At 33.4% G+C, this 16,885-nt stretch overlaps 1 protein-coding gene and 1 long non-coding RNA gene across 4 annotated transcripts in view; one reads left to right on the top strand and one right to left on the bottom strand.

Moving 5' to 3' along the window:
- Positions 1-16,885, top strand: part of PIK3C2G (phosphatidylinositol-4-phosphate 3-kinase catalytic subunit type 2 gamma) — a 397,969-nt gene that overhangs the window by 136,023 nt on the left and 245,061 nt on the right. The window contains exons 15-16 of the mRNA XM_032253772.1: positions 4,492-4,622; positions 12,625-12,813. Of these exons, the coding sequence (XP_032109663.1) occupies positions 4,492-4,622; positions 12,625-12,813 (320 nt within the window). The remainder of the gene's footprint in view (positions 1-4,491; positions 4,623-12,624; positions 12,814-16,885) is intronic.
- The window catches only part of LOC116533872, a 121,344-nt gene that overhangs the window by 58,808 nt on the left and 45,651 nt on the right, over positions 1-16,885 (bottom strand). The gene's annotated exons all lie outside the window — the stretch shown is intronic.

Here is a 16,885-nt window from a genome sequence, read left to right on the forward strand (position 1 = left end):
AAAGTGCATCCATGTGGTAGTACCAATTGGTATTCATTCCTTTTTATATATTACATACATATTTTTATACAATATTCTTACATTATTGTAATATGTACATATGAATATACCATATTTTATTTGTCAATTTGTTAGTCAGTATACATTTGGGTTCTTTCCACTATTTAGCTATTAAGAATATTGCTGTTATAAACACATATGGACACTTTTTTTGTGTGAACACATCTTTCTTGAATATATCCTTAGCAGTGGAATTACTGGGTCTCATACATTTCTAAGGTTTTTGTCTCAGTATCTGTGTAAGGGCACTTATGAGTCTGTATCTCTGGTTCAGACTTCTTCACACCTCAGGCTTCAGACAAATATAGCCACTTACTTGCTGAAACTCCCACCTGGATATTCTATTGGCAGCTTCAAATGAAACATGCCCCAAACTGAGCCCACTTCCTCTCCAAAATTACTTTCACCCTCTGAATTCTTTATGTCTGTTCATGCCCCACATACACCTACCTGTTTTTCTTGTCTCCTCCCTCTTTATCTCCACTCATATTCAGTCTATACGACATCCTGCCAATTTATCTTCGATATTTTTCTTGTCTATCCTCTCAATTCTTCACCTCATCTGCTGGTTTCCTTGGTTTAGTTTTGTCATTCTCTAATCCAAAATCTATATAGTCACAAGGGTGATCCTTCTAAAACTTAAATTTGAACCTGCCAGTTCACTGCCTAGACTCTTCAATAACTCAGCACTACCCAGAGGATTAAGGCCAACCTCTGTAGCATGACCCCTATCACATCACTTCTCTTGTTTGACACTTGAAGCTTCAGCAACTTTGAAAATGTTGTAGTTTCTGACATGCACTGTCCTGCTTTCACCTTATATGAATTTATGAATACTGTTCCCTGTCTGTAATGTGCCCCCTCCCCTTCACTGTCCACTGTCCACCCCTCCTCTGAATCTGTGTAAATGAAATTCATCTTTTGCCATCCCTGGACCCTCTAGAAATCTATCCTTACCCCCTCCTCTTCTACTCATGCCAAGCCAAATTAAGTGCCATTCTTCTGTGTTCACATAAAACCCAACAGCATTTTTTCAACACATTCACCACAACATATTCTTTTCCACTGACAAAGAGCTCTGATGGCATTGAAGGTATTATATCACAAGCATCTAGCACAGTAGTTGGAAGAATGTATTTGTCAAATTAATGATATATATCCATATTTCTGATGACTACAAAAACACCACCCACAGATATATCTCAATTTAGCCCTTTGGTCCACTTATCCAAACGTGAATATCAAAATGTTTAGCTCTTCCTTTTATCTAAGTGGGATGTCTCCTTAAACCACAGATCTTACTTACTCATTCAAAGTATTTTACTTTATCTAACATTTTAGTACATGCTTATCTTCCATTACAGCGTTAGGAAGAGGCACCAGTCTTATCATTGATAGAAAGTTTTTAGAGCACATTATATTTGAGTTCTAATGTAACAGATCCTTTTTTCTCACTCCAAAACCACCATATGGATCCCTCTTTTACAACTCCTTTTTTCAGACTCACCACAATTGCCACTCAATTAGCAGTTATCCCTCCTTCCTCTGAACTGCAATAGAACTCATGGTCTAACATGCATATGTCTTTTTTTTTGAGACAGTCTCACTTTATCACCCCCACTGGAGTGCAATGGCGTGATCTCAGCTCACTGCAACCTCCTCCTCCAGGGTTCAAGCAATTCTCTCTCATGCCTCAACCTCCCAAGTAGCTGGAATTGCAGGTGCACACCACCTTGCCTAGCTAATTTTTGTATTTTTAGTAGAAACAGGGTTTCACCATGTTGGCCAGGCTGGTCTTGACTTCTTACCTCAAGTGACCTGCCTACCTCAGCTTCCCAAAGTGCTAGAATTACAAAGATGAGCCACCATGCCCAGCACGTGTGTCTTATAATACCATCCTACACACAGTCCAAGTAGAAGTTCTTTGAATAACCTGACAGAATCATAGGGACCCAAAATTGGCCCAGGGGCACCTTACTAGGGAAATTCACAACAGATCCTGTGAGCAGTACCAAGTCATGAAGCCATGATAGAAATCATGGTGGCCAAGTGTGAAGGACAAAGGAAGAGCAGAAGTGAAGCAAGATGGATAAATGGAGCACAAGAAGTTGATCTTTAAATGTGTAAGGAGGTGTGAATTAGAAGGGAGGGTAACCAGGTTTGAATATGTTCCTTTATCCCAAAAAACACCCCATATTTGTGTTGTTGTTGTTATTGTTAAAACCAGGAGTGTATCCTCAAGGCTTAAACAGGAATATGACAAATGAATGTCATGGCACATGCAGTGATGACATTTGAGTAGATCTCCTAGAACATTCCTTTAAAAAGAAATTTGGTACCAAAGCCAGGCTTGGTCAGCCATAGCTATAGAAGTAGAAAGAACAGAGTCGAGTGTTGGTCAGTACTGAGAGCACAACAGTGAAGCACACTGTAGGCTGTGTATTTATTATTCCCTAATTTAATTGTTAATGTGTGTGTATTTCCTCCTCAATTAGACTGTAAGTTAGCAGAAAATAATAGGTATTACTTATATCTTCCATAAGGTATGGTGCTTAAAATTGTTCTAAAGCAAATGCATTAAAGCATACTTTTGGAGAAATTTTCTCTTATAAAAAGTGCAAAAGGCAGTTAGGATAAATTTCAATATTTTCTATAGTAACTCAAGAAATCTGTAGCTATTTAGCCTCATCATTCATGAAAAAATGCAATTTAATATAGAAGCTCACTCATGTATCAGAAATAAAAATCGTTTTCTAAGTAAAATATATACAAATAATGTATTACAGGTTTGTACACAGGAGTTCTTTTGTATGCTCATCTACTACTCTCAGTTTTCTCATCCACCGTGCCATTTACTTAGTATCAACATAAAATTGCACTAACTCATTAAGAGTTATTTAAAAATATTTGCCCATATAAAGAGTAGCATGTAACTTGCTCTTACTGGATGCCCTTCCCTCTAAGATACCAAAGTTCATCTTTCAAGATTAATCTTTGTCAACAGATTAAACATTTGCTGTAATGTTTCAGTTAAGCTGTTCTGTTACTTGTTTCTTTCTTCCTTTTTTTTTTTTTTTTTGAGACAGAGTCTTGCTCCGTTGCCAGGAGCCAGGCTGGAGTTCAGTGGCCACGATCCCTGCTCACTGCAACCTCCGCCTCCCAGGTTCAAGCAATTCTCCTGCCTCAGCCTCCTGAGTAGCTGGGACTACAGGGGCACACCACCATGCCCAGCTAATTTTTGTATTTTTAGTAGAGATGGGGTTTCACCACGTTGGCCAGGATGGTCTTGATCTCTTGATCTCGTGATCCTCCTGCCTAGGCCTCCGAAAGTGCTGGGATTACAGGCATGAGCCACTACGCCTGACCTACTTGTTTCTTTTGTTATTTTGGAGTAGTAATTGATACATAACATAGATTATATCAAAAACAAAAATTAACAAATGTTAGGGGTTATAGAATAAAATCACTAAAACTTTTCAAATAAATAAGCTCTCAAATATATTAAACTGTGTTTCAAACTGAAACTCATACCATCTACTTTGTAAGGTTCCTCAATTTACTTTGAGATTCCAACCTAACATAATTCAGCAGAGAAAAATAGTGTCTGTGGGATTTCTAATATTAAAATGAGAAAAAGAACAGTATGTGTAATAACCTTAAGCAAGTCTATGGAGCCCTAAAATGTCCAGCTCATTTACATAGTTTGGAACTGTCTTTTTTGTTAACTGTAATTTTATTTACTAAAATCAGATTCTGAATCACTGAAACTTGTTTTAATAGAAAATACATTGAGCCAGGAACAAAGCCCGGATTTAGAACTGTCTATAAATCTGAACTACAGAACCAAAGCAGAAATATTCTATTTTACTTTTTACTAGCATAACAGTTCTTTATCAAAGAAGAGCTCACTCATTCGTACAAAATGATTCCCAGACTTGTAGATTTCATGAAGTAGAGATCAACATAGATTAACTCTTTATTTTCTCAGGTGGATTACATGAAAAAAGCATAATTTCCAATGTTAAATTTCATTATTTCACAAGGAATCATTTTAGCACTGAAATGTTAAATGGATATAATCTCAGCATTAACCAAAAATGTGATATATTCATCTTTATGGAGAGGCCATATATTGTTACTATTTGTCTCATTTTCCCTCAGACAACATTACAGGTGACCCATCTATATCATGTGTATAAATGATTGGCTAAATATCTTGTATACTAAAATCCTAAGTCCAAGCTCTAAAAATTCTTTTAAAAATTATTAGATATATATTTTTTTAAATATATATGTTAAAAATATAAATTGCACAGAAAAAAATATGAATTATTCTGTTCTTTGGTTTCTGTAAATCTAAGATAGGAGTATTAAATTAATAATGCATTTTCAGATACCTTCAACATATGGCAAATCATTGCTTTCTTTCAGATTGATTTTCCAGCTACTGGGTGGGAGTTTATGAAACCTGATTCTGAAGAGAATAGAAGTAATCTTGAAGAGCCACCAAAGGAACATTTAAAACATATTGCCAGACTTTCACAGAAACAGACTCCCCTACTGTAAGTGACCTAGGTCTTGTAAGTGAATTTTGCCTGCTGTTTATGATTTCCTCAATCATCCTTGAAGTATGATATCTTCAAAGAGTAAGCCTTTCTTCCTACATAACTCGTTTCATTTCTTAATGTCATGTTTGTTTGATAGTCAATTAATGTTTAGGAGGTAAATAACTAATTGTGTGGGTTTTTAACGATTTATTTCCTGTGGTCTTAAGGAAAAGTAGAAAGTTTGGAAATTATTGAGTTCAAAATAACAAAGCAGAGAGTGATTAGATATAAATCAGCACATAGCAGTGATAAGCCATCTCCCAAACTTCCTTCCAGGGAGTAGGAAGTTGTTTTAGTCAATAAGGAAAAACAATACTTAATTAAGGCAAATTTTAAAAAGAGCAGAAAAGAAATAAGTCTTGTTTTAGCAGCACAAAATTAGTGACAAAGGGGTATTTTGTAAAATAATATCTTTGAATAGAAACAAAATCCTAGGGAGAACTGTTAGGGAATTAGTGGCATTGTAGTTGTTACTTGGCAAAATGCATGTCACAGCTGAATGTGCTCATGAATAACATACCAAAGCCATCAAACTAAGAAAGTCTCCCTCTCTCTCTCTCTCTCTCTGTGTGTGTGTGTGTGTGTGTGTGCGTGTGTGTGTGGTGGGGGGGGAGGGTGGGTGAGTTGATGGGGAGAGAGAGAGAGAGAGAGAGGTTATGTAACATGATAAGGCACTTTACTGCAAGAGTGAAAAATAATGTAAAGGTTTTGAACAAGAGAATTATGTGATCAGAAGAATTTTGTTGAGTGATCTCTTTGATCACAAGTTGAAGAATGGATTGGAGAGGACGTGGCAGTAGGGCAAGCAGTTCAGTAAGGAGGTGAAGGTAGCAGTTTAGGCAAGAAGTCATGATGGCTAGAACTAAAATATAGCAGTGGATAGTCATAGAAGTGTCTAGATTTGGGAGACATATATTGGAAGTTGAGAATATATAACCTGATAATTAATTAGAATCTTGGAGTAAGTCCATTAAGAAATTAAAGAATCAAAGTTAAGTCAATAGATAATCCAAAATTTTGAGTTGATCAATAGGCAGATGATAGAGTCATTTTCTGGAGGAGGACTCATTTTGGGCCATTCCATACTAGGGCGTTGAGTGCAATCAGTGTTCTTTTGAGTAATCTTGCTACTTTTCTACTCTCTAATTTCAATGTTTATTACTGTTTTTCTCATTCACTTCAAGCCGGTGACGTCAAACTCCGTTTTAAACTTCCAATGTGCGAGTCCTGCTCCCATCTCAAGGCTTTTTTATTTGACATTCCCTCTGCCTGAAATACTCTTTCCTAAGTTCTTCACATTACTAAATTATCTCATCCTTTAGGTTTTAACTTAAATTTCACCTCAAAAAGTCCTTCTTTGACCACTCTGTGTGATAAAGCCTTTTTTCCCTCACTCACTATCATATTACCTTTTATGTCATCACACTTAACACAAGCTATTATCCTGCTCACTCAGGTATTTAGTTCTTGTCCCCTCATTAATTTGCAAGACCTGGCAAAGGCAAGGAACCCATCTCTCTTGTTTATCACTATATTTCTAATGCGATACACTGATGATAATGTGTATGAAATAAATAGGTTATAAGGACCAAATTGACCTTGCATAGTTTCCGGTATAAAAAGTTGCCTTAAGAACTGAAGAAAAGGGATGATCTCACAGACCTCATGACATATATATTGACAATCCATTGTCATTCAAGACTTAAGTGTCATTATTAACTAGGTGAAGCATCTTCTTCTGTCTCATTTGAAAATGTAAGGTCATATATTCAACAAGTGTGCCACTAATAAGAGGCTAACATATTTATACTCAGAGATTTTTAATATGAAAAAGACGCCTTGAAATTTTAAATATATTCAAACAAAAAGAGGTCAAAACCAACAAATAATAATCATGGTAACTGCCTTTAAATATCAGAGGTTTGTGTTTTTAAATTAATACCAGTAGATTCTAATTGTTTTATATTTCAGTTTCTATTTAAGCTAACAACACTCATAAAATAAGCAACATTTTCCTCTGTTTCACCCACTCAAATACAATTATTAATGTTCAGTACAGCACAGCTTTATTCTGGACTATGAAAACAGATGGAAAACAGCCTTCAATGTGGTGAAACTTGTGTTAGAATCAGATTAACCTCAGTTTCCCAATACCACATTTTATCATTTAGTTGGTAATGTAATTATTCCATCTTTCAAACTGACCAAAAGTAATCAGGGTGAGGAGGTTCAGACTCAATAAAATTCAGTGAAAATGTGCTTGTGATATTTGTAAAAATAAAAATTGAAAAAAAAAATTCTTCCTGATGTCAACCAAAAGAATGCTTCCAAACATAAACAACACCCCAGAATGAAATATGTAACAACAATTGTTCTAAAATAGATTAGTGCTTCTACTTGTACCATGAAGAATATCTAGTGCAAGACTAATCCCCTTGACTGAGAGAATTATGAAAAGAGAAAAATAGATATGAAGCAACTGTTTTCATAAATTAAACAAACAGGACTTGAGGCCAGCCTTGGGATTAAAGTGGCTTTCAGCCTGGAGTCACTTTCTATACCTGGTTCCTCCCACATGACTTGGGAAGGTAGATTATAAGAAGAGAATGCAGCTCCTGATGAGATATTTTTAAAAAGGCAGAATTTAGATTTCAGTGATGCTGAGGCAGCTGGCACCTTCAGAGCATCATACTGGAGAGCAGGATGGGAGCTACAGAAATCTGTATTGGAGTCTTAAATATTTAGTTGAGTGCTAAACTACTCATGAGCAGGTGGAAACATTCCAGGGCCTACAAGAGAACTGCTTCAGGGAGATATAAAGTAAATGTGATTTGAGAAGCCACACAATTCGGGGAGACATAGAAATTATGACCAAGAAGCATGGAGAAAGCTCACAGGCCATTCCTTATCATAATAAAGAAACCAAAAAGACACATATTAGGATTAAGTCCACTCTAGCCCTGGATTAAAGACTATAGTAGGCCCAACCTAACAAATCATAAAAACCAGTCTCAAAGAAATTAAGCTTATCTTCCAGTAATTGAACTGTCTACTAAAAAAATGAGATTCAACATCTGAAAAATAGCAGAATACTGACTCTCAACAATGTGCTATTCTAAATGTCTAGCATATAATCAATAATTAAAGCACATTTGAAAATGTCTACCATGCAATCAGTAACCAGGAAAATAATTGGAAAGAATCAGGAAAATATAAACATATCCTGGGGAGAGGAAGTGGTAAATAGAAACAGATCCAAAGAGTTTTAAATTAGCAAATAATGATTTCAATATAGCTATTATAAAGATATTTAGTGATTTTTTTAAAAGTATGTGAATGAACAAATGAAGAATCTTACTAAAAAATGGAAATTTAAGAGCTAGAAACACAATGCCTAAACTATTTGTTTAAAAAAATAGAAAATGGGCTTAATAGATTGTGAAATGCAAGAAAAAAAGAACAGGGAGCCTGAAGTCAGGGCAATAGGAATTATTCTCCATGTTGAAGTACGAAAAGAAAATAAACCCTGAAAATAATGACAGCACCTTGTGACCTGACAGACAATATCAAACAATACGTGTGGACTGGACACAGCAAAAAGCAGAAAGATACTGAGGCAAAAAATAATTAAGGAGATGGACAAATTTGATGAATTTGATTTTTAAACAAATTAATTTACCCACAAATATAAGAAGAAAAAGGCTTAGTAACCACTAAGCACTACATACCCTCTCTCTTTCCTTCCTTCCTTTCTTTCCTTTTTTTTCTTTCTCTCTCTCTCTCTCTCTCTCTCTCTCTCTCTCTCTCTCACACACACACACACACACACACACACCAAACACTACCCAGGTACATTATAGAGAAATTGCTGAAAAATAAAATAAATATAAAAATTTGAAACATCAGCGAAAATAAACAAAATACATATAGAGAAACAGCTATAATATTAATATAATATTCTATATAAAATACTAACTACAGGCTTCTCATCAGAAATGATTCAAGCCAAAATGTGGTGGAATATTATCTTTGTGTGTTAAAAATGAAAACAACTTTTCAAATTAGAACTCTATAAACAGTAAAATTATGTTTCAAAAATGAAGGCCAAATTAAGATATTTCCAACCAAATACAGCTTGGTTTATTATCAGTTCATTTATACTATATGAAATAGTAAAAAAAAAAAAAAAAAAAAAAAAGTACTTCAAGCTGGAATAAAATGATACTAGATGGAAACTCAAATTGATGAGAAGAAATAAAAAATACCCCAAAATAGGTGAATAAATAAAAATACTTTCATTTACACATTTATTATTTTCTTTAAAAAGTGATTCAAAAATGATCGCAATGTATTCTGGATTTATAATATATAAAAAATAAAATTTATAATGACTTCAATAAGAATCAAAATGGAAAATGGAAGTATATTGTTCTAAGTTTTTTTTTTATTTTATGTGAGGAAGCATAATATTAATTCATAATTGGCTGTAATATGCTTAAACAAAGGATATTTTAATCTCTAGAAAGCCACATTTCTTAAATCTTAAGAGTATATTTAAAAGCCAAGAAGATAAAAATGAAATATAACAGAAAATAAAATCTAAAAGAAAACATAGAGTAAAGGGGACCAAGAAATGGTTTGGACAAAGAAAGAAACACCCCATAAAAACTAGCAGCAACACAGGGAGCCATTGGTATGGTTAGGTAACCATCTCAATATTACATTAAATGTAAATGAACTGAACTCAAACTAAAAAGCAGAAATTCTCAGCCTACATCATAAAAGTAACATATAATTTTATTGTTTTTACAGAAACATGTTTTGTATATAAGCAATCAGATTAAAAGTAAAAGAATGAGAATATTTACCAGGAAAATCATCTCACCTTGCTAGGTCCAGAAAAAAAGTGACAAAGTTCAGTACCTAGTCATGATAAAAACTCACAAAACTAGAAATAGAATGAAACTTTCTCAGCCTTGAAAAGTGATCTATGAAAAGTTTATAGTTAGTATCATGTTAAATCATGCAAAAATGAATGCTTTCTCCTAAGGTTAGAAACAAAACCACAATGTCTGCTTCCAACATTTATCTTTAATATTGTATTGGAAATCCTAGCCAGTACACTATGTGAAAAAAAAAATTAAGGTTAAAATTGAAAAGAAAAGAATAAAACTGACAATTTTCTTTTTTTTCTTCTTTTTTTTTTTTCACACAGCATGATTATGTAAAGGACATAGCATTTGAGATCAACATGCAAAATCTAATTGTGTTCCAGTAAAAATGTATATAAAATAAATCTATTTTGAAATTGTATATGCTATATCAAAATTTTATTTATTAAAATTTAGTAAATTAATAACATTTTATTTACTAAAAAATGTAAAACTTTGCTAAGGAAAATTAAAGAAAATCTAAATAAATGAAAGAACATACTATATCTATGGATTGAAAAGATTCCTATTTTTAAAATGATAATTCTCTTCAAACTCACCTATAAATAAAATATAATCCCAATGAAAATCCAGCAGATTTTTGTAGAATTAAAAGGCTGACTTCAATATTTATGTGGAATGCAAAGAAACTAGAAGAGTCAAAGCCTTCATGAAAAAAGAACGAAGTCTGATTTTCTAACTTTTATGAATTTATGTACTATATATTCACAGCACTTAGTATAGTGTGATATTGCTTAAGGATAGGCAAATAGATCAACAGAATAGAATTCAACGTAGGTAGAATAGAGAGCCAGAGCCCCTTTTGTATGTTTAATGTATTTTTGACAAGACCGTCCATGCCATAAATGAAAAAAGTGTGTTCACCAAGTAAAATATTGCTTTCGGAATACTTCAGAAAAAAATCACAAGAATGAATGTTAAGATAGGCAATGTTTTCTTAAACAAATAGAGAAAGTAATAACTATTTAAGAATTTCTGAATTGGACATCATCAAAATTTAAAACTATTCATGAAAAGACACTGTTAAGGAAATCTATAGGCAAGTCACATTTTGAGAAAAATATGGGCAAAACATTTTTATGACTAAATTTTTGTATCCAGAGTATATGAAGAAATCATGCAAGTGAATCTAAACAAAAAAGTAGGGGAAAGACATGAGCTTATAGTTCAAACAAAAGATGTAAGAAAATAACATGAAAACACCAACTAAATGTAAATTAGAAGCACAATAAGATACCACTATACACCCATTAAAATGGATAACATTATAATAGAGAGACAAAATCAAGAGTAGGCAACAATGTAGTACAGATGGAGCTATTATACTCTGCAGGTAATAATATAAAATTTTACAATTACTTCAGAAAACAGTTTCACAATTTCTTGTAAAAATGAATACCTTACATATGACCACATCCTTCCTCTCATAGATATTTCCTAGGAGAAATTAAAAATACATTTATATAAAAACTTGTGCACAAATGTTCACAGCAGCTTTGTTCGTCATACCCCCTCAAAAGGAAGCAGCCGAAATGTCCATCAAACAGGAGAGTGAATAAGTAAATTGTGTTATATTCATACAAAGGAATGATATTCATTAATTAAAAGGAATTAGCCACTGACAAACTTAACCAATTTGGACAATTTCAAAAACATTATATGATAAAGTGAAAGAAGCTATGAATGAAAACATATTTACTCTATGATTTGATTTATATGAGGTTCTAAAAAGTTAATATTTATCCAGAGTGAAAGAAATCGTACCAGTGCTTGCCTCTGATGAGGTGAAAAAAACTATATATATTTTGATAGGACCGTGGTTGTTATCTGGTATATGCAATTGTAAAAATGATTGAACTGAATCTCTGCCATGTCCTTGAATGTGCATTTGTTTTAACAACAACAAAAAAAAAGCATTGTTCAGTATTGGAGAAAAAAAATTTAATCTGAGAAAATGTTTTAGTAATTTTACTATGGATATTTTTTCTTCTGTGGGCTTTTCAAAGGAAAAGGTGGTAGCAAAATATGTGTAAAAAAGAACCTAACCACACCTTAAAAATCACCTATAATCCAATCTTGTCTTTTTGCAGATGAGGATAACTTTAAAATAAATTATAGAGAAACATAGACCTCTAAAAGCTTTTATTATGTTTCATTAGCCTTCTTGGGAATTTTAGCCGATTCAAGCTCAGTGTCAGTTTGGAGGGGAGAGTGCTCAAAAGCCATTGTCGTGTGAGGGAAGCTGTTCTCCAGTTGAACTGTGGTTCTGAATACTTCTACTGGAGTGTGAGCAAAACATGATAAACTGTCAGCAAGTCAAGGCCCTAGTCCTAGATTTAGATCTTTTATTTCAAACTACTCTCCAGGGGGAAATACTTGAGCATCTAAGAGACTAGCATTACTGACATTGTCACGCCAAACTTCCCATGAACTCTGAACATTTAAAGACATAATCCAGGGATGAATTGAGATCTTTGTTTTTGAAGTTAACAACAGCCAAGAGTTCTCAATTCTGATAACACTTGCTTTGAAATGAAGAAAAATCATTACTAAAATATGCCGTTTTTTCACAGGCCCACTTGAATCTCAGTTAATTTGAAAAAATTATGATAATAAGAGAGTAAATAGTTGATTACTTTTGTTTTAAATAGGATGTGTTGCAGGATTCAGATAAACTTGATTTTCCCTAGAGGAGAGAGACTTGCCAACCAAAATGACTTATTAAAAAAAAAAAAAAAAACACACAAATAAGAGTGAACAAAAATAAATGTGAATTATCTGAATTGATTTTTTTTCAAAATAATAATACAAAAGAATAAAGTTAGTGGAAAATAAACTGATGAAATAAACTATGAAACCAACCCAAGAAAATAAAAGACATTTTCCAAAAGTAAACTAAAATAAAGTTCAAATACCTACAGTAAGGTTTTGTACTGCATATTTATAGCAAGATTTGTTAGTGCAGCAAACTCCAGTAAATTACAGTTTCCAATCTGGTTTTTCAGACTCTCTGAAGAAAAGAAAAGATATTTATGGTTTTATCGCTTCTACTGCAATAATGAAAACTGCTCCCTTCCTCTGGTCCTGGGTAGTGCCCCTGGATGGGATGAAACGACTGTGTCAGAAATGCATACCATTTTGAGAAGATGGACATTTTCTCAACCTCTAGAAGCCCTTGGGCTTCTGACTTCCAGGTAAGAATTGCATAACAAGCATGATATTATTGACTGAAAAGAACTTGCTTGAAGAGAAATATAGAACCATATGATTAATTCAATAGCTATTCTGTTTGTTCTCAATTTTGATAGTTGTGGATATTAATTTTAGATAAATGTAAGCTATGAATATAAATTTTAAACAAATCTAAGCTATAATCATGTCTTCTGCACTAAGCTTGTAGTGTAGTAAATTGGAGAAGTTTCTTAAATGAGGAGTCTAGTTCTTACAGAAATAATAAAAATAAACAGGGAAAAATAACCCCTACTTCTCTCAAAATAAAAATGTCTTTAAAAATTAGGATGATTTCTTGTACTATTAAAATATGCAAAGTTTAGCAAAATGACCTATGTATAGTAGGTGTACAATTAATATGATAATGATGATGATAGGAGTAAAAAAAAAAATATATTCCTTGCATGCACTTCAGATCTTCCCTCAGAATCAAATGCCTGGAGCACCAGGAAAGGGGCTAATGATGTCTTCTTGTTAAGGAGAAGCTTGTAGGAATAACTGTGGTAGCTGGCTCTGGTCTAGGAGAAACAAGTCTTCCTTGGCTTCCCTTTTATATTCAAAGCCAAGAAAAGATATTTTAAGTCTGTCCTGATAGCATCAGCTCACTGATGCCATGAAGAAAGTCTGCAATCTCTTAAACCAGGCAAAAAAATGTGAAACCCAGTTCTATTCTGAATCCGCTCGCAAGAACCTGAGAGGAAGAGGAAGGTGGGAAAGGGAGTTACATGAAGAACTTTCAAACTGACCTTTTTTAGATTTATTTACTAATTACTGTCCTTCATGAAACTTCTGGGGTGGGTAAAGGGGAGAGTGGGTTTTTTCCATTATTTGTAAAATTACTAGCTTCTCAGTCACCCAAGCTTGAAATTTACTTATTATTATTGTACTCCTCACTTTGAAGATTTTATTAGTTTTATGGCTCTTCCATTAACTGATGTGTGCTCGGATGCCTTCTTCTTTCTCTGTATATATAATGGAATATATATATATATATATATATTTTTTTTTTTTTTTCTATTATTTGAGCTTGCAACTTTTTTCTTTTATAAGCCTTCTTCTGTGGGGTCTTCCCTGACCTTGCCATGTTAAAATTGGTCTCTCCTGGCCTAGTACAGTGCTCTATTGCTTTATACATTGCATTTTATGGTAACATGTTTATATGCCATATGTAAAATGTGTATATTTTCACCCACATCAGACTCAGAGCTACTCGAGGCAAAACAGATCATCTCAGTGTTTCTGTTTCTGGAAGGCTTAGTATCACCTAGGACATAGTAGTTCCTTAATATTGAACCAATCGCTTTCTAAGATATATTATTATTATTTGTACAGTAGTTTAACATTTAAATTATAAGCAATTTGAGGACATTATCGATATTATTTATTTTCTACATGACTTTGTACAGTTACATTAGTTAATGAAATAAGTCTATGGTAATTAACAATTGATTGGTTTCATTGGGATATTCACAATTCATCATGCTAGTGTTTAAAGATCCTTTTGGGAAAAAGTTCTCATTTCCAACATAACTCTAACTTCTTTTTCTGGTTTAGATATAAGATCAGCTAAAATCTATAAAATTATTATGCAAAATTCTAGCTATTTTTTGCTGAAGTTAGACTTGGGCTATTAGCACAAGTATTATTTTGTCATTCTTGAATGGATTAACTAGTAGAGAGTTCATTCAAAATGTGACAGTCACAACTGACAGAATACAAGAAAATACTGATAATCATCTATCTGACAAGGAAATTTTATTCAAAACATATAAAGACTTTTAAAACTCAACAACAGAAAGACAAATAACCTAATTGTAAAATGGGTTTCTTCAAAGAAAATATACAAATCCCTAACATTTACATGAAAAGATGATCAATATCATTATCCACTAAGGAAACAGAAGTGAAAATCATCTAACATCTGAGATACCATACTCACTAGGACTGGCTATAATCCAAAAATACAAAAAGGACAAACAATAAAAAGTGTTGAAGATATAGAGAAATCGGAAACCTCATTTATCTCTGGTGGGGATGTAAAATCCTGCAGCCAATTGGAAAACAGTGTGGCAGTTTCTTAAATGTTAAGCCCCAAGTTACCATATTACCCTTGAGTATATATTTACTATTAAGTATATACCCAAGATAAATGTAAAAATATACCCACTCCAAAACTAATGCACACATGTTTATAGCAGCATTATTCACAATAGCCAAAAAGTAGAAACAACGAAAATATCTACCAACTAATCAATAGATATGTAAAATGTGATCTATCCATACAATGTAATATTTTTTGATAATAAAAAGGAATGAATAGTAATATATGGTACAACATGGTTGAACCTTGACAGCATTTTGCTAAGTGAAAGAAGCCAGTTACAGAAGATGATATATGGTATGATTCCATTTGTATAAAATGTGCAGAATAGGCAAAGCTATAGTAAATTAGCAGTAGTCCAGAGCTAGGGCAAGTTGTGGGAAAATGCAGAATGATTGCTAATGCATATGTGGTTTCCTTTTGTGGTTATAATTGTTGCACAAATCTGGGAACATGCTAAAAACATTGAATTGTGCACTTTAAATGGAGTGGATTGTATGGTATTTCAATTATATCTCAGTAAAAGTGTTTAAAATTTTTAAGAAAATAATTGTGAAGAAAATATCTATGAATCTGTGTAATATCTTTAAAGAATAGTTTTCCAACAAGATAACTTTCTAAAGTTCAAATTTAATGGAATATTTTTTAGAAAAATCTTAAATAGAATGAAGAGTCTAATACTGCTCTGTTTACTCGCTTATAAAATAAGAGGATTAGCTGGATAAACTTCAATATTCTCTGATCCCTGATAACTAATCAGGATTATGCTTTCTGAGTCTTCGTTATCTAAACAGATCTTCAAAATGTATTTGGCTCATGCAATGTTTTACATGTCCACATAAAACACTTACTTAGTGCCCCTTAGTACTATCTCATATTAACACCCATAATAACCCTATGATGGAAGTACTATTATTATTCCTGTTTTGCATATGAGGAAACGGAGGCCTATAGAGGTTACCTTGCCCCAAGTTCCCTGTAAGTTGAAAACCTGGGAATAAAATCCAGGTATTCATGAGAGCTTACAATCTGAACCATTCTGCTTAAAGCCTTTCTGCATAAACACCATAAACACACTAGGCTATTTACATATGAAATATCTTGACTATCCTAAAACAGTTATTTGTTTTATTTATTTATTTAATTTTTTAGAGACAGAGTCTCTCACTCTGTCGCCCAGACTGGAGTGCAGTGGTGCTATCTCGGCTCACGGCAACATCCTCCTCCCAGGCTCAAGCAATTCTCCTGCCACAGCCTCCGAAATAGCTGGGGTTAGCCACCGCACCCAGCTAATTTGTGTGTTTTTAGTAGAGACGGGGTTTCACTGTTGGCCAGGCTAGTCTTGAACTCCTGACCTGAAATGATCCGCCCACCTCGGCCTCCCCAAGTGCTGGGATTACAGGCTTGAGCCACCACGTCCGGCCCAACAGTTTTTTTTTTTTTTTTTTTTTTTTTTTTTGTTTAATTGTAAATAGGAGTACTTAGCTATCTCATCATACTCAGATGTTTCTACTTCACTGTGTAATTTCTTTTTTTCTGAATAATCAGATTTTTAGAAGTTATGGGGACTGATTTTAAAGTAGAGGGTGTTTATTAAGCTTCATTCAGGGAATTTAGTAGGATCCTGATTTATCTGCACGCTGGAAAGTTTCTTATCATGCACCAAATAAGGTCACTGAAACGGTTGGAGTATTTCCATTGTACTCATCCTCTGACTCCCACTCTCAGTTTTACTGAACTATTAAAAAACTTGAGGACAAGCTGTTTCCAGAAATGAACCTTTCAACTCCTCTAAATTAAAAAGCTGACTTTTCTGAGAACAAACAGTATGTGCTTATTAAGTGAGTTGTCAGAGTGAGTTCTTGAGAGATCTACATTTTTTCTCCTTTGAACAATCTATTTTTTAAATGGTTTAACCTCTTGACAACTGGTGT

Source organism: Sapajus apella, unplaced genomic scaffold (assembly GCF_009761245.1).
Source record: "Sapajus apella isolate SASKATOON/1434 unplaced genomic scaffold, GSC_monkey_1.0 scaffold84, whole genome shotgun sequence".
Taxonomy (NCBI): domain Eukaryota; kingdom Metazoa; phylum Chordata; class Mammalia; order Primates; family Cebidae; genus Sapajus; species Sapajus apella.